The 21,339-nt window shown below is 40.5% G+C and overlaps 1 protein-coding gene across 1 annotated transcript in view; it reads right to left on the reverse strand.

The window, feature by feature from the left end:
* Positions 1-21,339, reverse strand: part of LOC140195287 (histone deacetylase 9-like) — a 700,837-nt gene that overhangs the window by 85,757 nt on the left and 593,741 nt on the right. The window contains exons 12-13 of the mRNA XM_072253371.1: positions 14,262-14,473; positions 7,019-7,273 (exon numbers count right to left, since the gene is read on the reverse strand). Coding sequence (XP_072109472.1) covers positions 7,019-7,273; positions 14,262-14,473 — 467 coding nt within the window. The remainder of the gene's footprint in view (positions 1-7,018; positions 7,274-14,261; positions 14,474-21,339) is intronic.

The raw sequence follows: 21,339 nt of genomic DNA on the forward strand, positions 1-21,339 counted from the left end.
AGGCCACATCGGGAGCACCGGACGCAGTATATCACCCCAGTCGACTCACACGTGAAGTGTTGCCTCACCTGGAAGGACTGTTTGGGGCCCTGAATGGTGGTAAGGGAGGAAGTGTAAGGGCATGTGTAGCACTTGTTCCGCTTACACGGATAAGTGCCAGGAGGGAGATCAGCGGGGAGGGATGGGGGGGACGAATGGACAAGGGAGTTGCGTAGGGAGCGATCCCTGCGGAATGCAGAGAGAGGTGGGGAGGGAAAGATGTGCTTAGTGGTGGGATCCCATTGGAGGTGGCGGAAGTTACAGAGAATAATATGTTGGACCCGGAGGCTGGTGGGGTGGTAGGTGAGGACCAGGGGAACCCTATTCCTAGTGGGGTGGTGGGAGGATGGAGTGAGAGCAGATGTACGTGAAATGGGGGAGATGCGTTTAAGAGCAGAGTTGATAGTGGAGGAAGGGAAGCCCCTTTCTTTAAAAAAGGAAGACATCTCCCTCGTGCTAGAATGAAAAGCTTCATCCTGAGAGCAGATGCGGCGGAGACGGAGGAATTGCGAAAAGGGGATGGCATTTTTGCAAGAAACAGGGTGAGAAGAGGAATAGTCCAGATAGCTGTGAGAGTCAGTAGACTTATAGTAGACATCAGTGGATAAGTTGTCTCCAGAGACAGAGACAGAAAGATCTAGAAAGGGGAGGGAGGTGTCGGAAATGGACCAGGTAAACTTGAGGGCAGGGTGAAAGTTGGAGGCAAAGTTAATAAAGTCAACGAGCTCAGCATGCGTGCAGGACACAGCGCCAATGCAGTCGTCGATGTAGCGAAGGAAAAGTGGGGGACAGACACCAGAATAGGCACGGAACATAGATTGTTCCACAAACCCAACAAAAAGGCAGGCATAGCTAGGACCCATACGGGTGCCCATAGCTACACCTTTAGTTTGGAGGAAGTGGGAGGAGCCAAAGGAGAAATTATTAAGAGTAAGGACTAATTCCGCTAGACGGAGCAGAGTGGTGGTAGAGGGGAACTGATTAGGTCTGGAATCCAAAAAGAAGCGTTGAGCTTTGAGACCTTCCTGATGGGGGATGGAAGTATATAAGGACTGGACATCCATGGTGAAAATAAAGCGGTGTGGGCCAGGGAACGTAAGTTTCTTTTTGGATATTGGCGAGACCTGACGCAGACTGGGAGATCGTTTTGCTGAACACCTACGCTCTGTCCGCCAGAGAAAGCAGGATCTCCCAGTGGCCACACATTTTAATTCCACATCCCATTCCCATTCTGACATGTCTATCCACGGCCTCCTCTACTGTAAAGATGAAGCCACACTCAGGTTGGAGGAACAACATCTTCTATTCCATCTGAGTAGCCTCCAACCTGATGGCATGAACATTGACTTCTCTAACTTCCACTAATGCCCCACTTCCCCCTCGTACCCCATCCGTTATTTATTTATATGCACACATTCTTTCTCTCTCTCTCCTTTTTCTCCCTCTGTCCCTCTGTCTATACCCCTTGCCCATCTTCTGGGTTTTCTCCCCCTCCCCCTTTTCCTTCTCCCTGGATCTTCCTGTCCCATGATCCTCTCATATCCCTTTTGCCACTCACCTGTCCAGCTCTTGGCTCCATCCCTCCCCCTCCTGTCTTCTCCTATTGTTTTGGATCTCCCCCTCCCCCTCCCACTGTCAAATCTCTTACTAGCTCTTTCTTCAGTTAATCCTGACAAAGGGCCTCGGACTGAAACGTCGACTGTACCTCTTCCTAGAGATGCTGCCTGGCCTGCTGCGTTCACCAGCAACTTTGATGTGTGTTACCTACATTAGGCTGCCGTTTATTGATTACATCTCAGCATTCAACATCCTCCTACACTCAGTTCTAATCAGTAAGCTCCAAAACCTGGGCCTTGTATCTCCCGCTGCAACTGAATTGTTGACTTCCACACTGAGAGACCACAGCGAGTGCAGATGGGAAATGGCATCTCCTCTTTGCTGATAATTAACACTTGTATATCTCAAGGATGTGTGCACTGCTCTACTTGCTCTATATCAACTGTGTCGCTAGGCACAGCTGAAACAACATTGATAAATTTGTTGATGACACACTATTATTCGCAGAGTTTCAGATGGTAACAAGGAGGCGTACAGGAGTGAGATAGATCAGCTAATTGAGTGGTGTCAGAACAACAACAAATGTCAATAAGACCAAGAAATTGATGTGTGGACTTCAGGAAGGGGAAGCTGAGGGAACGTACACAATTCCTGATAGAGGGATGAGCAGTAGAAAGTGTGAGAAGTTACATGTTCCTAGGTGTCAACACCTCTGAAGACCTATCCTGTGCCCAACATATTGATGCAATTGCAAAGACAACTCTTCCCTAAGATATGTTATTTCTAATCCACACAAACAATGGTCTTCCGGTGAGGAAGTCGAGGACTCTAGTTCTAACAATTGCTGTTTCCATAATGGCTGCCACACTTATACCTAATTTATTTATATTGGCCTTTGCCAAGTGCCTACTGATACTAATGATCTCAAGCTCTGTAGGAAGTCCCAAAAGGCCCTGCTTGCCGTTTTCATTCTGGCACTAAACTGCACAAGTAACGTTTCCTGTGATCTCAAGCTCTGTATTAAGTTTTGTCATGGGACCCACTGTTAACCTCGGGAAGCTTCACAAGCTATCATTTATACACGGATTAATGCAATCAGAGAAAAAATAATCAACAGTCAGGATAAAAGTGATAAATGGAGACAAGGGGCAATATTTCCAACAGCAATAAATTTAAAGTTGATGTTGTCATATGAGTCAGTCACACTACTTCTCTGATCTAACTCTTTGACACCACATTAGCATATTACAGATGCTGAATAACAACTGTTTCCCTGGCTTATTCAACACCATCCATCTAGTTTTTCCTACTTAGTGAATCTGTTCAAATAGCTCTACCATCTTAAGGTAAGATAATAGTGCTTCAGTAATACCCAAAATCATAGTTCTATAAAATGCCATCTTTAAAGAATTAAATTAATTTTGTTTTAATAATGTTTTGAGATACATAAGTCATAAGATCATAGGACATAGGAGCAGAATTAGGTCATTCAACCCATCGAGTGGGCTCCGCCATTCCATCATGGCTGATTTATTATCCCTCTCAATGCCATTCTCCTGCCTTCCAAACCCTCTCACCCCGCCCAACACCTCCGGCCCCAGAATCTTTAACGCCTTCACTAATCAAGAACCGATCAACCTCCACATTAAATATATCCAGTGACTTGGCTTCCATAACCGCTTGTGGCAATGAATTCCACAGAGTCACTACCCTCTGGCTAAAGAAATTCCTTCTCATCTCTGCTCTAAATATATGTCCCTCTATACTGAGGCTGTGCCCTCTGGTCCTAGGATCCCCAGCCATAGGAAATATCCTCTCCACATTCACTCTACCTAGGCCTTTCGATATTTAATAGGTCTCCCTCTCATTCTTCTAAGCGCCAGCGAGTACAGGCTCAAAGCCATTAAATATTCCTAGTGCGTTAACACTTTCATTCCCAGAATCATTCTTGTGAAGCTCCTCCAGACCTTCTCCAACACCAGCACATCTTTTCTTAGATAAGGTGCCTAAAATTGCTCACAATACTCCAAGTGTGGTCTGATCAATGCCTTTTAAAGCCTCAGCATCACATCCTTGCTTTTATATTCTAATTCTCTTGAAATTAATACTAATATTTCATTTGCCTTCATACCACCAACTTAACCTGCAAGTTAACCTTTAGGGAATCTGCACAAGAACACCCAAGTCCCTATGTATCTGTGATTTTTGAATTTTCTCCCCTTTTAGAAAATAGTCTGCACTTTTTCTCTTTCCAGCAGGTCATGACCATACACTTTCTGCACTATATTCCATCTGCCACTTCCTTGCCCATTCCCCTAATCTGTCAAAATCCCTCTTCAATCTTCCTGTTTCCTCAACACTACATGCCCCTCCACTTATCTCTGTATTGTCCACAACCTGGCCACAGAGCCACCAATTCTATCATCCAAATCATTGACATACAACATGTAAAGAAGCAGTCCCAACACCAACCCCTGCAGAGCACCACTGGACACCAACAGCCAACCAGAAAAAGTACCCTTGCCTCCTGCAAGTCAGCCAATCTTCTATCCATGCCAGTATCTTTCCAGTAATACTGTGGGCTCTTATCATGTTGAGGTGGCCTGATGTGCGGCACCTTATCAAAGGCCTTCTGAAAATCCAAGTACACAGCATCTCTTTAGCCTAACATGCTTGTTATCTCCTCGAAGAATTCCGACAGATTTGTCAGGCAAGATTTCTCCTTAAGGAAACAATTCTGACTATTATGTGTCTCCAAGTACCCCAAAACCTTATCTTTAACAATCGACTCCAACATTTTCTCAATCATTGAAGTCAGGCTAACTAGCCTATAATTTCCTTTCTTCTGCCTCCCTCCCTTACTAAAGAGTGCAGTGACTTTTGCAAACTTCCAGTCCTCTGAAACAATTCCAGAATCTAGTGATTCTTTCATTACTAACGCCTTTACATCTTTTCAGCTACCTCTTTCTGAACCCTGGGATGTACTCCATCTGGTCCAAGCAAATTATCTACCTTTAGATCTTTCCAGCACCTTTTCTCTAGTAATAGAAACTACATTCACTTCTGTACTCAAACACTCTTGAATTTTTGGCATACTGCTGGTGTCTCCCAAAGTGAAGAGAGACTCAAAATACATATTCAGTTCATTCACCATTTCTTTGTACCTCCATTTCTACCTTTCCAGTGGTCTGATGTCCACCCTTGCCTCTCTTTTACTCTTTAAATATCTGGAAGAAAAACCCTTTTACGTCCTCTTTTATATTACTGGCTAACTTACCTTTATATTAAACCTTTTCTCTCCTTTCTTGATTTTTTTAGATGCCTTTCATTGGTTTTTAAAAGCTTCCCAATCCTCTAGCATCCTACAAATTTTTGCTATATTGTATGCCCTTTCTTTTGTTGTTATGCTATCTTTGACTTCTCATATCTGCCATAATTGCCTTGTTCTCCATCCTGCATCCTCCAAATTATGCACAGAAACTTCAGTCATCACAAGGCTTTCTGAAAATCCAAGTACACAACATCGATCATCTCTTCTGATGTCCCCCTCTAATTAAATTTGGCCAGCTCCTCTCTTATTGCCTCTGTAGTTACCTTTACTTAACTGAGATACAGCTTCGCTTCTCTTTAACTCCTTACATATCTCAATAAACTTCTGGTATTATTGGCTAGCTTAACTTCATATTTCATCCTTTCACTCATGATTTTTTAGTTGCCTTCTGTTGGTTTTTAAAACCTTCCCAATCCTATGATTCCCCACTCATTTTTGTTATATGTCCTCTCTTTTGCTTTTATGTTCTCATTGACTTCCCCTGTCAGCCATGGTTGCATCATCCTGCCTTTAGAATACTTTGTCATCTTTGGGATGTATCCATCCTGAGCCTTCCAAATTGCTCCCGGAAACTCCAGCCATTGCTGTTCTGCCATCATCCCTGCTAGTGTCCCTTCCAATCAGCTGTGGTGAGCTCCTTTCTCAGGCCTCTATGATTCCCTTTACTACACTGTTACACTGATGCATCTGACTTGAGATTCGCCCTTTCAAACTGCAGGATGAATTATATCATATTATGATCACTGTCTCTAAAGGGTTCCTTCACCTTAAGCTCCTTAGTCAAATCTGGTCCATTACAAAACACCCAATCCGGAATTGCCTTTCTCCTTGTACAATGTTTGTAGCTTCAAATCTTAAGCTGCTTTAAAAAGCTCTTGTGGGCAGTCTAAAAGTTTCATCTCTTGATCAGGCACCAAACTGAATATCTAAACCTACCTTCATATTGAAATCTCCCATGACTAATCATAACATTGCCCTTTTTACATGCCTTTTCTATTTCCCATTGTAATTAGTACCCTGCATCCTGGCTACTGTTCAGAAGCCTGTATATAACTCCCATCAAGGTCTTTTTACCCTTGCAGCCACAAGGATTCTAAATCTCTGATCTTTTGTCACCTGCTTCTGAGGATTTTATTTCATTTTTTACCAACAGAGTCACCTCACCCCCTCTGCCTACCTGCCTGTTCTTTAAATATAATGTGCATCCTTGGATGTTAAGCTCTCAACTATGATCTTCTTTCAGCCATGACTCAGTGATGCCCACAACATCATACCTGCCCATCTCTAACTGTGCTACATGCATTCAAGTTTAACACCTTCTGTCCTGTATTCATCATTCTTTTTGATTTTTCCCCATTACAATGCAACTCATACCACTGACTGCAATTTTGCCCTATCATCTGCCTGTCCTTCCTCACAGTCTCACTACAGACTGTACCTGCTTGTACACCAACTGCCCTATCCTTGGCCTTATCACTCCAGTTCCGACCCCTCTGCCAAAATAGTTTAAACCTGCCTACAAGGTTATTGTTCCTCATTGAGTTTGAGTGTAATTCGTCCTTTTTGTACAGGTCATCCATTCACCGTAAGATATCCCAGTGATGCAGAAATCTGAGACCTTGCCCTATGCACCAATTCTTCAGCCAAGCATTGATTTGCCAAATCATCCTATTCTGACCCTTACTGGTGCATGGCACAGGAATCTCTCCAGAGATTACTACCCTGGAGGGCCTGCTTTTCAGTTTTCTGCCTAACTCCCTATATTCTCTGGTCAGGACTTACTCTCTTTTCCTACCTATATCAATAGCACCAAGATATATACGATGATTTTCAGCTGTTCCTTCTCCCTCTTTAGAATACTGTGGACATGATTTGATATATCCTTGACCATCCTGGGTGTCTCTTTCACATCCACAGAACCTCCTGTTTGCTCCTCTAACTATGGAATCCACTTCTAACAAACACAGATCTAAACAATTCAATAAGATTGAATCTGCTATTTATGAAAGGGACAAACGTATTGACACTCACTCAAGCTATTGCATGTTCTCCTTTTTTGGATACCATTGGGTTATATGATCCTTCATTTACCTGGTGAAAAACAGTGCTCTGTTCCACAGGATCGTTCTGCTTTAGGTGTATTTTATCACTGTTGTCTGATGGCTCCATTTTCACCTGTGCAGTGTATGTTGCTGCTCTCTGATAGACACTATTGCTGTTGCTCCTGCTGCTACCACAGGGAGGCCCCTCATCCTCCTGTATGACTTGCTGTTGGCTGCATTCTTCCTCCGTCTCCTCTGGGTGCCTTTCCGGCTGTTGAAGCTGCACATGGGATTTGGAAAGTGTCTGCAACAAATAAACATCTTCAATAATAACTATCTAAATGGCACAAATGATCCATTTTACGGCAATATAATAAAAGGGAAATCTTTTTCGCATGTCAACACTATTGCAAAATATATATAATTACTATGCAGTTAATTTTGTGAGTGTCAACTTCCTGGAGAATGCTTTGGCTAAAAGCATCTTGCATCATGGATTCGTGTGAATTTTGCTGTTTGACAGAGATAAAAGCAAAAATGCTAAATCATAAAATTAGCTCTTATGTGTTAATCTAAAAGATTAACAATGATGATTACACTATACTGTTTTATTAAATGGATATATTTTTAAATATCATAGGAAGGGTAGATCTTCTGTGACTTATGAAATCATATAATGCAGAAGATGGGCATTCTTCCCTAATTTGCTTCTTTGAAAGAGATATTGATTTAACCCACATCTCTCATTTCACCATTTGTCAAGCATTTGTCCTTCAAGTATATCAATAGAAAGAGGTGACATAGGGTCAGAAGGTGTAGAAACATTGTGGATAGAACTAAGGAAATGCAAGGGTAAAACGATCGTGATAGGTGTTATATACAGTTACCCCAAACAGTGATAAGGATGTGGTTTACAAATTACAATTGGAAATAGAAAATGCATGCTAAAAGCGTGATGTTACAATTGTCATGGGGGATTTCATATGCAGGTAGATTGGGAATACCAGGTTAGTGCTGGATTCCAAAAGAGAGAATTTCTAGAATGCCTTTGAGATGGCTTTTTAGAGTGCTAGGATGTGTATGGTCATGCACTTTGGTAGAAGACATGAAAGGGTTGACTATTTTCTATATGGAAAGAAAATACAGAAATCTGAAAAGCAAAGGTACTTGGGATTCCCTAAAGGATTATTTTTTTGTCTGAATTTGTGATGAGGAAAGCAAATGCAATGTTAGCATTCATTTCAAGTATATAAAAGTAAGGATGTAATGTTGAGACTTTATAAAGCACTAGTGAGGCCTCACTTGGAGTACTGTGAGCAGTTTTGGGCTCCTTTTCTTAGAAAGGATCTGCTGAAATGGGAGAAGTTTCAAAGGAGGTACATGAAAATGAAGACCGTTTGATGGCTCTAGGCCTATATTAACTGGCATTCGAAAGAATGAGGGGTGATCTCATTGAAACCTATCGCACGGTGGAAGACCTTGATAGGGTGGATGTGGAGAAGATGTTTCCTATGCTGCACTGTCTAAGACCAGAGGACACATCCTAAATAGAGGAATCTCCTTTTAGAATGGAGATGAAGAGGAATTTCTTTAGCCAGAGAGTGGTGAATCTATGGAATTTGTTGCCACAAGCAGCTGTGGAGACCAAGACTGTATGTATATTAAGGCAGAGGTTGATAGATCCTTGATTAGTCAGGGCATGAAGGGATATGGTTGGGAAGGCAAGAGATTGGTGCTGAGTGGGAAAATGGATCAGCCATGATGAAATGGTGGAGCAGACTCGATGGGCCAAATGGCCTAATTCTGCTCCTATATCTTATGGATTTATGGTCTATATGTTGAATTGTTACTGAATCATTTTTCACTATTCTTTCATAGAAACAAACATAGAAACCAATGCAGACAATTATTAAACCTGTTTCTGCTTTTGTTTTGTATCTCTTTATCTCTGTAGCCCTAAGAACAATATCTAACACCTTTGTTAATATATTCATTGCTTGGCTCCAACTGTTTACTGTGTCATGAATATCACTAGTTTGCCACTACAGAAGAAGTAATTTCTCCCATTTTAGTCTTAAATAGATTATCTCTTTTCCTTAGACTGTAGCCTTCACTCTGAGAACACTATCATTGTGTATCATAGCACTTTCAATTTGCTAAGTGGAAGATATTTGGCAGTTCACTGCTGGCTGTTCATGATATGGTTTGGACCACATACAGTATCACCCTGTGATCTGATTATTTCGCTGCTAATTGGTATTCTGCCATCATTGAGAGAGATCAATTAGAATTAACATGAATGGAGAGGACATTCCAAGAAAAACACCAGGCTATCACAGATGGAGGCATCTTTCAAAGCGTCAACATGGTTATCTGCATGCTAAACTTTGAAATAGAAATCTATGGTCAGAAATTTTAGTATGACTTCACATAACAGTTAATAGCTTTGCAAATTTGAAACGTCCATTTATGTACCATAATGGATAACCAGAAAACCAGAGTAGGGACTAAGAATATCAACCAATCATGTCATATAAAAGTACATGCAAAGGTCAACACTGTAAAGTTTTAAAAAGAGCTAGTCAAAGATCCCAAGTAGATTTTCCAAATTGGTCCTCTCCAAACTTCATTCTGCCAAAGACCAAGTAAATTAATCAGTTCATGTGGCATTTAAGGTTTTTTTCCACTCTCCCTGAGGAGCCCCACTAATTCTTACACAGAAAGCATTCAATAGGAATGTATCACACCTTGGTGTGGCAATTGCACTGCCCAGGACTGCAAAAAGTGATGCAGAATTGTGAATGCAGGTCAGTGTGTCACAAAAAACAGTCTCTCCTCCATTAACTCTATCTACACTTCCCACTGCCTCGGGATAGCAAAGAGCATAATCAAGGATTCCCTCCTAGCCTGGCCATTCTCTCCTCTGCCACCCCCTCCCATTGATGCAGAGGATATGTAATCTTGAGAACATATAGCAGCAGGCTCAAGGACAGCTTCTATTTTGGAGATACAACACACGAGTGAATCCTTTATACAATAAAGATGAACACATCATCTATCAATTGACCTCATCATGACCTTATGCACTTTCTCTACCTGTTCTGCACTTTCTCAGGAACTGTAACACAATATTCTGCATTAGTATCACATGTACCAAGGTGCAGTGAAAATCTGTTTTCTATGCTGTATATACAGATTATTTCATTACAACAATGCATTGTGGTAGTACAAGCAAAAACAATAACAGAATATCACTGTTACAGAAAAAGTGCAGTGCGTGCAGACAATGTGCAAGGTAGATTGTGGGGTCAGGAGTCCATCTTATTTTAACAGGTGACCATTCAACATTCTTATAACAGCAGGATAGAAGCTGTCCTTGAGTCAGTTGGCACATCAGGCTTTCAGGCTTTTGTATCTTCTACCTGGTGAAAAGGGAAAGAAGAGAGAATGGCCAGAGAAGGGGTGAGGTCTTTGATCTTGTTGGCTGTTTTACTAAGGTAGCAAGAAGTGTAGACAAAGAATCATCAAATCCTGAGATGGCAGGGTTATCCAATGAGGAGAGGCTTAACAGATTGGGTCTAAATTCCTAGGAGTTCAGAAAACTGAGGGGTGACCTAATTCAAACACAAGAACATAAGGGTGTGTTACAGGGTAGAAGTTGAGAGGTTTTCCCTAATTGGAAAGTAACAAACAAGCAAACATAACCGCATAATAAAGGGTTTGGCGTTTTAAATCCCAGAGAAATAGAAACCTTTCTCTCAGAGGATAATGAGTCTCTGGAATTATTTGCCAATGAAGATGGTGAAGACCAGATTTTTATGTATATGTGACATGTTGATAGATAAATATTAGAAATATTGAGGAATTGAGAGTTACGAGGAACAGGCGTAGAAGAGGAGTTAAGGCCAACAGAGATCAGATCCTATTTGAATGTGAGGACAGGCCTTCGGCATGTGGTGTCCAACTCCTGCTTTTATTTTCTTGTGTTCCTCTACTCCAAAGGAAAATATTTTTCTTTGCAGAAGGTGAGGGATTGCAATGTGAAACAAAAAACCTTCAGAGAATTTGCATGCATGTATGAAGGAGAGCTCTCAGATTAGGAGTAAATCTAGTTAGCACAAATGTGAAATTGTGAAATGTTCTTGCTCACAGTGTTCATTAGTAATTCAGGGAGACTGATTCCAAGTACAATCTACCAATTGTAATGACTTAGCAGCGTGGATTTATAAACTGAGTCTGTGGAAATTGATACAAAGCAAGGCACGTCAGTTAGATCCTAAATCGGAACAGCTAGCCACTCTGCATCCAGGTATAACTTCCATTCTTTGCAATATCTGCCATAGGTATAGAGGTAGAAGTTTGCTCAATCAGTGCCACATAGATTACTGTTATGGACAGTTAAGGCTAGGTCTGATTTGAGATTGGTTAACTCCTTTTCATTTAGCTTATTTAACAGTGATCCATCAACCCATTTACAAGGGAAAACTGCTTCCAGAAGTGGTTTGCCATTACTGGTAATCATTGCTGCAGTTATGAAAACTATTCTGTGCATAGTAGTTTCTAGAGCATTGAACTAATACCAAATAGGTTCGCTAATAATTTGGAAAGCTGATTACAGTCCTGTGATTGAAGACCAAAATTGCCCTTGACTATTTTAAATAGCCTGTTGATTGGCATATATTTGGCAAGATCTATCTCTACCAGAAAAGAAGGAACAAGAGGTAAAATGGAACGGTACTGAAGCAAGTGCAGGGACAGGGGAATCTGGCTACATAGGCACATAAAATTTTCGTAGTAGCAGGGCTTGTGAAAGAGCAGTTAGTAAAGCATGGCAGATCCTTAACTTCCTAAACAAAAGCACTGAATAGAAAGGTAGTTTGGTTACCTTTGAGGAACATTTTGAGAATAGCACCCATTTCTGCTCAGCCTACTTTAGGAATTTTGTAAAGGTCTTCGTCATGGAATTGATTTATGAGAACATTTGCCTAAATGAGGGACTTCAGCAATAAGGTTAGACTGGGGCTGTTCTCACTGGTGCAACGAAGGGTGTGGGGAGATTTGATGCTGTGTACACGTTCATCTGTGTTTAAACAGAGTAAGTTGTAAAAGCCATTTCCATTGGTCAATGATCATTGGAGCTGGGAAAATAGATCTTAAGTGTTGAGTAAAGGATGCTGGTGAAGCACCGAAAATGGTTTTAATCTGGAACTTCAAACGTGAATTGGTTAAGAATCTGAAGGAGAATCATTTATAGAAATACAGAAAAGGACTGAGAAACCTGAAGTAGCCAGTTTATTCTTCTAAAAAACAAAATAAGCTTGAATGTTGGAATGGACTTATGATGTAGCAAATAACTTTGAGATCATACGAATATGACTTTTGCTGCATTAAATCTTAAAGTAGCAAAAAAATGCTCTCCTGGCCTATATGATGAATAAACTCTTCTCGGGCTTTCTGTACCCAGCTGGAACCCCAAGGAGAATTTAGTTGTCTTAAAATTTCCTTTAAAAATGAAACGACAGTTATATTTATAGGTGCTTTTGAATTGCACAGTGCTATAATAATACCGGTACTACAAATTAAAAAAGCAGACCACTAAAGATATAAAACTTAAAGGCAATCCCTTCACTTTATTTATAGCATTTCATCAGACAAAAGTTAATGTACTCCCAAAGCTTTGCTCAAAAAAAAAGTTTACCCTACAAACCCATCTTTATTTTTCATTTACAACTAGTTCAATTTAGGAAATTAAAATGTACATAATGTACAGGACTCTATAAACCAGCGAAAGAGGGAGAAAGAGAAGGAATGCAACTAAATGAGTCATTGAATGATTGCAGGAGTCTTAGTAGAAAGCACATCAAAGAAAGTAATACCTGTCTGTCTCAGCTGGTGGGAGACATATCTTATTTTTTGGCGCAAGAACATAGGGACTGTGAAAATATCATGCAGGGAGTAACTTTTTATATTGTGATCAATGAATAGGTCAACACATCTTTTGAAATCCCAATGTTCTTGTAAAAGCCTAGGAGTACTGAAACAAGAACCAATTCAAAAGGTTGGCGTGCAAATCAATAGTTAATGAATGGGAACAATAATAAAGAGTGACTGAAAACAATGATTAAGGTTTTAGGTATGTTTGTAATGATATTTAAACCAAATTTCCTCAGTGAATTTATTCATTGATCAATAGGGCTGAAGAAATTCCCTGTTGAATACACAGCCTATGATGAATGGTGAGACAACAACCACAGTAATGGGCATTAATCATACAAATTTGACACAAAAATCATCTAAGATGCACAGATGAAAAATGTACAGTCAAAGAGAGACATATTAAGAGGAATGATTAAAGTCTACTCTCAGGATTGTTTTGAAGGAGCATCCTATGAGGAGAGAAAAAGAGAGTTGAAGAATTGGCAGCTTCACATTCTCAGTCTTGGTGGGTAAAGTCAGAAATGTCAATGAAGTGACATTGAGAGTCACCATATCAGGGGTGGATTTCTCAGATGGATGAATGCATTTGAAGGAAAGACTGAGAATTCCAAATCTGAGATAGTTGAGGCTTGTGATCAGCAACCACAGAGGTAAAAGGACTTGGTATAGCATTAGAATATGAATAGCCAAGTTTCAGGGTTACAGTAATAGATGCAAGGACTGCAATAGGCAATGGTTCAGAGTCAGAGCTTCCTGTATTAATGATGGATTGGATGTGGGGTGGAAGGTTAACTTGCTACTAACACGACACTGAGATTAGCCCCAATCTGGTTCAGCCTGTGACAGTAGGTAATGAATATCTGGGATGAACTGCCAGAGGAAATAGTGGAAATTGATACAATCACAATGTTTAAAAGTTGTTTGGTAGGTTTTTAGATAGAAAAGACATGGAGGGATATGGGCTTTAGGTAGAAAAATGGAATAAAGGTAGATAAGCATCATGATCTACAAGGATGAGGTTGGCTGGAAAGGCCTCTTTCTATGCTGTACATTTCGTTGATTCTAATCTTCAACATTTACTCTAGTATGGAGATCTTACATCTTGCTGTGTGTGATAGTTGAAGTACTGAGAGAGAACCACAATTCTGTAAATGGCTGGATTGTCTCTACTATAGGAAACTGTCATTTCAGATACATTTAGATTAAAGGGTTCATGACTGGCTAAAGATTTTCATAAAAAGCAGCCTTCTGCACACGTACGCCCATTTTAGATGGCAACTACTACAAGTTATTGAGTTAAAGCATAGTTAAAGTTAAAGCAAAGTTAAAGCAGTTCTGACTTTGTTCATCCATACCTGCTGCGGATACTGCTTCTGCTTTTCCAAGAGCTGTTGGTGTTGCTGCTGAACAACAAGCTGTGCCAAAGCTTGTGTGTTTTGTGGGAGTGGAGCAGAGTATGTTCGATTTAGCGGTCTATGGCGTGGCAGCTTGTTGGCAGATCTAAGGGTTGGTGACAGCTTCTCGCCTGCTACTCTCAATGCAGAGTGAGCATGAAGAGGAACCACACCTGAAATATAGTAGAATAGTTAGTTTATGAGTTGCTTGGAGATGTTAACTTACACTGCCACATTGTTTCAAATTGGAGACAATTACAACAAGTGTTGGAGCTGAGGGAACTAATTTAATTCAGAACTTAAAATGAAACACCTGTTTGGAAGCCTTTGAATGTAAGGAATGGGGGCATTTTTTTCTTCAATTCTTTTTGTTGCCAGGGATTGCCCAGATATTTTGAAGAGTGCATTTTGAAAATTCTTGAGTTTCCCAGTTTACTGAATTCAAAACATTTCTAGGGCTTCTTACATGCAGACATAATAGACTGCAGAAGCTGAAATCTGGAGCAAGATAAAAACAAGCTGCAGGAGGAACTTAATAGATCTGGAAGGATCTGTAGAGGGAAATGGACTATTGACTTTTTGAGTTGAGATTCTTCATCTCAACTGTATCTAGTTTGGGTGAATTGACTTTCTCCAATACCAATGCACAGATCCTTTGACCACATAGTCTTCCATTTAGACATCTCAGTACTTGTTTATGTGTATTGATATTAAAAATCCCGCAGTCCAATATTACAAATGTTACTACTGAGACTTTGGAAGTTTTAAGTTAACCGAGGTTATAGAGTATGTCACAATAAAGAGAATAAAAAAAATGTAGGGGAATTGCTTTCATTGTGCAGATAACATTGGGGTCATACTGCTTTACAAGTCTATATGTAAATCTACACCATTTCATTGTTGGCATAAATCTAGAAAGCACTTTGTTTTTAACAAAGAGAGTTTTATAAAATCCATTGTATTAATGACTGTTTCCTGCTCATTTTTCTTAACCACATGACTTCTTCCTCTTCCGGCATCTGTCCAAAATTCTTTCAAAAACTCCTCTTGAAACTGCTTCTACCACCTTTCACATAGTGTACTGCACCCTACTGTACTCTGCTCATGATGCCTCTCATTCTATCGACAAATACTTACTGTTTAAAAAAAACGTATCCTCTAGTTACTGACATTTCTGTCACAAGTTGTATTTTTTTCTCTCAATAAAGGACATTCAAGATACTTTTATCTAATCTGCTTAACACCATATTCAAAAGCCTTTCCTTATACCTAAAGCCCTCACACATGATATCATTTTATTAAACCATGTGTCAGATTGGTCCTTGAAATTTCATGTCTTTCTGAAGTGTGCTAATATCACCTCACTGTTTATAAACTTTCTTAATTTTGTGCCAACTACAAATAGCCATGCGCTTACAGGTTGTAAATAAATATCTAAAGGGCATGCAACACACATAAAAGTCGCTGGTGAATACAGCAGGCCAGGCAGCATATCTAGGAAGGGGTACAGTTGATGTTTCGGGCCGAGACCCCTTGTCAGGACTAACTGAAAGAAGAGTTAGTAAGAGATTTGAAAGTGGGAGGGGGAGAGAGAAATCCGAAATGATAGGAGAAGACAGGAGGGGGAGGGATGGAGCCAAGAGCTGGACAGGTGATTGGCAAAAGGGATATCAGAGGATCATGGGACAGGAAGCCTAGGGAGAAAGAAAAGGGGGAGGGGGGGAAAACCAAAGGATGGGCAAGGGGTATGGTGAGGGGGACAGAGGAAGAAAAAGGAGAGAGAGAAAATGAATGTGCGTATATAAAAAAATAACAGATGGGGTACAAGGGGGAGGTGGGGCATTAGCAGAAATTTGAGAAGTCAATGTTCATGCCATCAAGTTGGAGGCTACCCAGACAGAAAATAAGGTGTTGTTCCTCCAGCCTGAGTGTGGCTTCATCTTTACAGTAGAGGAGGCCGTGGATAGACATATCAGAATGGGAATGGGACGTGGTTAAAATGTGTGGCCACTGGGGGATCCTGCTTTCTCTGGCGGACAGATCATCTAAAGGGCATAATTGTTCTCAATGCTAATAATTTTTTTTTTCTCTCCTGTCTTAAAAAATAACTATACACCTCCCTGCCTGCTCCATATCTTTTGACTAGTTTTAGTGTCTGTGATACACCATCTCTTTAGTCAATAAAAATTCAATTTTGCTAACCAATCTATAAAGATTTATTTATCAAATGCCTTCTAACAAGTCCATATACTCAAGATCAACCATACTATGCACATCCACACATTTCATTTAGTCAAATCCTATTTGTTTTTACCACAGTGTGTTCACTTAATAACCTGTATCTTACTCAGATGGCAATCAATGGTATGTCAAATTAATATTGCTAAGAGTTTTCTCACAGTCAATGTTATACGAACTGACTTATAATGGCTGGGATTATCTGGTTTCTATTGTTTTGTTTGTGTAATATTTGGAATTTTTCAGCCATAACTCAGAAGGACTGGAATATTTTGTCCAGAGCCTGTGATATTTTGCACTGTATAGCAATTTCATCTAAAGAGAAATATATTTTTCTGAATTTTTCTGAAAACTCCCAACCTTTAAGTTCATTTCTCTTTGTATATTTCTAACTTAAACTATTTCTCAACTGCACCATCATTTACTGGCACAATATTGGCACCACCTCTAGTGAGATAGATGTTTATTCACAACCTAAGTAAGCTGTGTCGTCCTTGTCTAGAAGAAAATCTGTTTCAAAGTTCTAAGTAAAAGTTATAATTATGAGTACATACAGTGCATGTCACCACATACAACCCTGAGGTTTTTTGTCTGCGGGTATACTTAGCAAATCTATAGAACTGTAACTGTAGACAGGATCAATGGACAACAAACTATGTCAAATGCAAATGCACAAAAAAAATAGCAATAAATAATGAAATGAAATAACAAGATAAAAGAGTCCTTAAATGAGTGTAGTTAACCCTTTTTGTTCAGGAGCTTGATGGTCGAGAGGTAGTAACTGCTTTGAACCTGGTGGTACAAGTTTTGAGGAGCTTGTAATTTCTACCTGATGACAGCAGCATAGTCTGGGTGGTGAGGATCTTAAATAATGGATGCTGTTTTTCTATGGTAACATTTCATGTAGGTGTGCTCAATGTTGGGAAGGTTTTACCTATTATGTACTGGGCTGAATGCACTAACTTTTGAAGGATTTTCCACTCAAATGCATTGCTGTTCTCATACCCGGTCATTATGCAGCCAGTTCCAACACACATGTGGAAGTTTGCCAAGGTTTTTGATCACATGCCAAATCTCTACAGACTCCTGAAGAAGTAGAGGTGCTGTTGTGCTTTCTTCACAATTATATTTATACGATGGGTCCAGGACAAGTCCTCTGAGACAGTAACACCCAGGAATTTAAAGCTATTGACCCTCTCCACTTCTGATCCTCCAATGATTACTGGCTCATTGACATTTGGTTTCCCTCTCCTGAAGTCTACAATCAGTTCCTTGGTCTTATTGACATGGAGTGAGAGGTTGTTGCTATTACACCACTCTGCCAAATTTTCAATCTCTCTCTGTATGCTGATTCATCACCAGCTTTGATACAGTCCATAACAGTGAGATTTTAGGAGAAAGCATTCAAAAATGGCTCCTAACTGATTGTGTTACCATTGTGGCAGGGGCTCACATACACCACACCAATGCAAATTTAAAGGTAAAACTTGCAACAAAGAATGACAAATACAAAGAGCATGTTGGGTAGACAGAAATAAATGAACTGCACAGGGAAGAGATAAAGATAAAAAGTCAAGTTGCAGGTTCAAAAAGAGCATTAATCTGCATGCTGTTGATGAAAATTTGACAACGATGAGAGTGACACAGGCCTGAGTAGCCTTGAGATTTAAATGTGAAAACTAATATGACTTACAAGAGGTGAATGGCAAATTAATTAAAATGGAAATGGACACTGGCTGAGCTTGTTCAGTCATTCCACAAAATGAGTTTTAATGGCATTTCAAAGAATGTGAGCTGTAGGCTGCAAATATCCAACTAAGAATTCACACTGGAGAAAAGACAACTCCTTTGGGAATGATATTCAGGAGGGCCAGCATTGTGGGGCTATGAGTGGCTGAGCCAACTGCAGCTTGATTGGGGATCCATCCATCATTTGCTTGCAACATCCCCTGCAATAGTCAACTCAAGGTGTATTTAGAAGAAAGGTACTGGATGATGCCATAGCAGTGTCCAGGGATGGCACAGCAAAACTTAAACACATCAAGGGCTAAATTGTTATAAATAAAAATGCCACTTTACAAAACCTGTCTATTTCCTTATACCACCCATGATAAGGTAGCCAGTGAGCTGGATTGCATGGATGTTGAAGGAATTCTTTCCAGGTTTGAGTGGAGCCCATTGTCAATACCAATGGTCCCTTTGGTCAAGAAAAATGGGTCAGTCAGGATCTGTGTTGATTTTACCAGTAGCACCAACCCAGTGGTGAAGGTACATCAATACCCTCTGCCTGAGGTAAAGAATATCTTGGCAAATCTTTCTGGAGGGAAACACCTCAGGAAACAGAACTTAGGTGAGGCTTAACTACAGATGGAGATGGAAGAAGAGTCCAAAGTGTTTCTTACCATAAACACTCACAAAGTGCTTTATCACTATAAGAGGCTTATTTCTGGAGCAGCATCTGCACCTGCACTCTGGCAGAAAGCTATGGATGAGGTGTTTCAAAGCCACCCTTGCAATCAGGACAGTGTACCAGTAAAGATGACAGTGTTGAAAAGATTGGAAAATTATGGATACAAAGCATGACAAAACAATTCATGCAAATTCTTTAAACCAAACATCCCTTATTGTGATCACACCATTGATGTACAAATCTTATACAAGTGTCCTGAGAAAATTCAAGCACTGGTGGATGACCCAAGGCCAAAGGACATGCTGGAGTTGCAATCCTACTTAGGCTTTGTCAATCACTATAACAGGTTCCTGCCAAACTTGGCTATTGTGCTCCACCTCTTGAACTCAGTACTACAGGTCAGGAAGAAATGGAAATGGACAAAGCAGTGTGAGGTGGCTTTCCAGAAGGCAAAGGTAACGGTGACAAGCAGACAGTGTACTCATACATTATGATCCACATCGTCCAGTGAAGCTTGCCTGTGACACATTGCCTTATGGTGTAGGTGCAATCATGTCTCATGTTACAAGTGATGGAAGTAAACATTCCATAGCCTTGGCATTACGTTCCCTAACTGCTGCAGAGAAAAATTATGCACTAACTGGCAGAAAGGACTTGAGTATGGTTTGGCGGGTTGGGGGGGGGGGGGGTAAAACAATTTACCAGTACTTGTATGGGCGAGAGTCTACCCTCATTACTGATCATCAATCACTAGTGTCTAATTTTGATCCACAAATGCAAAGATGGTCTATGTTTCTTGGAGGACACAAGTGCAAGATTAAATTCAAGAGGATGACTAATCATGGAAATGCTGATGGATTGTCTGATTTACCCTGGAAGAGCAAACAGTTGAAAAATGCAAATTGAAAGTCATGCTAACACAGCAGAGATGATTGAACGGGAAACCAGAAAAGATTCCACACTGTCTCAGGTCTACATGGCCACACAAAATGTCTAGAATGTGCAACAGAAATTCAAGTTCTTCCATTTTTACCAGCGCTGGGATGAACCTGCCATTGACATGAGTTGCTATACCATCCAGGTTGAGAGCTAAAGTGTTAGAGGAGCTAGGTCTTCTTGGTGTGGTCAATATGAAAACATTAACTTGAAGCTTTATCTGGTGGCCTGGGATAGATCAGCTGATCAAGCAGCTTGCAATACATGGTCTGGGCTGCCGGGATGTCCAGAGGATGCCAAGAGCAGCACCTCTCCATCCCTGGGAACGCCTTGCATTGCCCTGGCAGAGGATTTGTGCGTATTTTGCCAGACCATTCATGGGCACAAATTTCTTGGTAGTAGTGGATGCAGCTATAATGTGGCCAAAAGTGTTCTCAATAATCTCCACTACAGCCTCGCACACTGTTGATGTGTTATAAAGCCTCTTCTCAAGGACTAATATTTCAGAACACTTGGTTAGTGACAATGGACCAGAGATTATTGCAGAACAGGTTCAGTCATTCCTGAAAATGAATGGAATAAGACATATTGCATCTGCACCGTATCATCCAGCTACAAATGGCTTGGTGGAAAGGTTTGTTCAGAGTCGAAAGAATTTACAGCAAACAGCACCAGCAGAACACACTACACTGACACTGAATCAGAAGTAACCCAATTTGCTCCTTGCATATCTGAACTCAACATACTCCACAAACAACAACTCACCAGCTATGCTGTTCCTAGGTCATCTCATGCTTGGACCTCCTCAAATTTAATCTCAGGACTATGCAGGAAAAACAGCTGAAACAGATTGAGGTATCCGCAAACAAGGTGGCTGAGTATTTCACTCCTGGACAAGCAGACCTGGCGAGGGGCTACAGGGTGATCAAAAGTGGGTATTTGGGAAGATTAAAGACAGAACTGGACCACTCTCCTACACAGTGCAGATTGGGTCTGATGCCATCTAGAGATGACACATCGATTAGTCGAGGAGAGCAGAGTAAATTGTTGGAGAAGAAAAGTGCCCAGAACTCTCAGAACCACTTCCTGCAGTCCTAGAGCCACTCCCACAACCACCATGGAGGACACACCAAAACTGAGATTGTTTCACAGCCATAAGTCTCTCCTGTCAAGCAGATTGACACCCTTTGTCAGGAAAGACGTTATCCAACAAGAGTAAAAAATCCTCCACAGTGATTAAGTCTTTATGCCTGAATGGAACAATTTAAAATCTACTATGGTGTGGATGTGTACATAGTGGCTGTATTATATAAACTATTGTGTATACACAGTACCTGTAGTTGGAATGTAATCTACATTGATTTTGAATTTCTAGCTAAACAGGGAGGAGTGTTGTGCATTTAATATTTCAGTAATATTTGAGTAATATGGTAGATATATTGTTTGATTGAGCAT

This window comes from Mobula birostris, chromosome 3 (assembly GCF_030028105.1).
Source record: "Mobula birostris isolate sMobBir1 chromosome 3, sMobBir1.hap1, whole genome shotgun sequence".
Lineage (NCBI taxonomy): Eukaryota > Metazoa > Chordata > Chondrichthyes > Myliobatiformes > Myliobatidae > Mobula > Mobula birostris.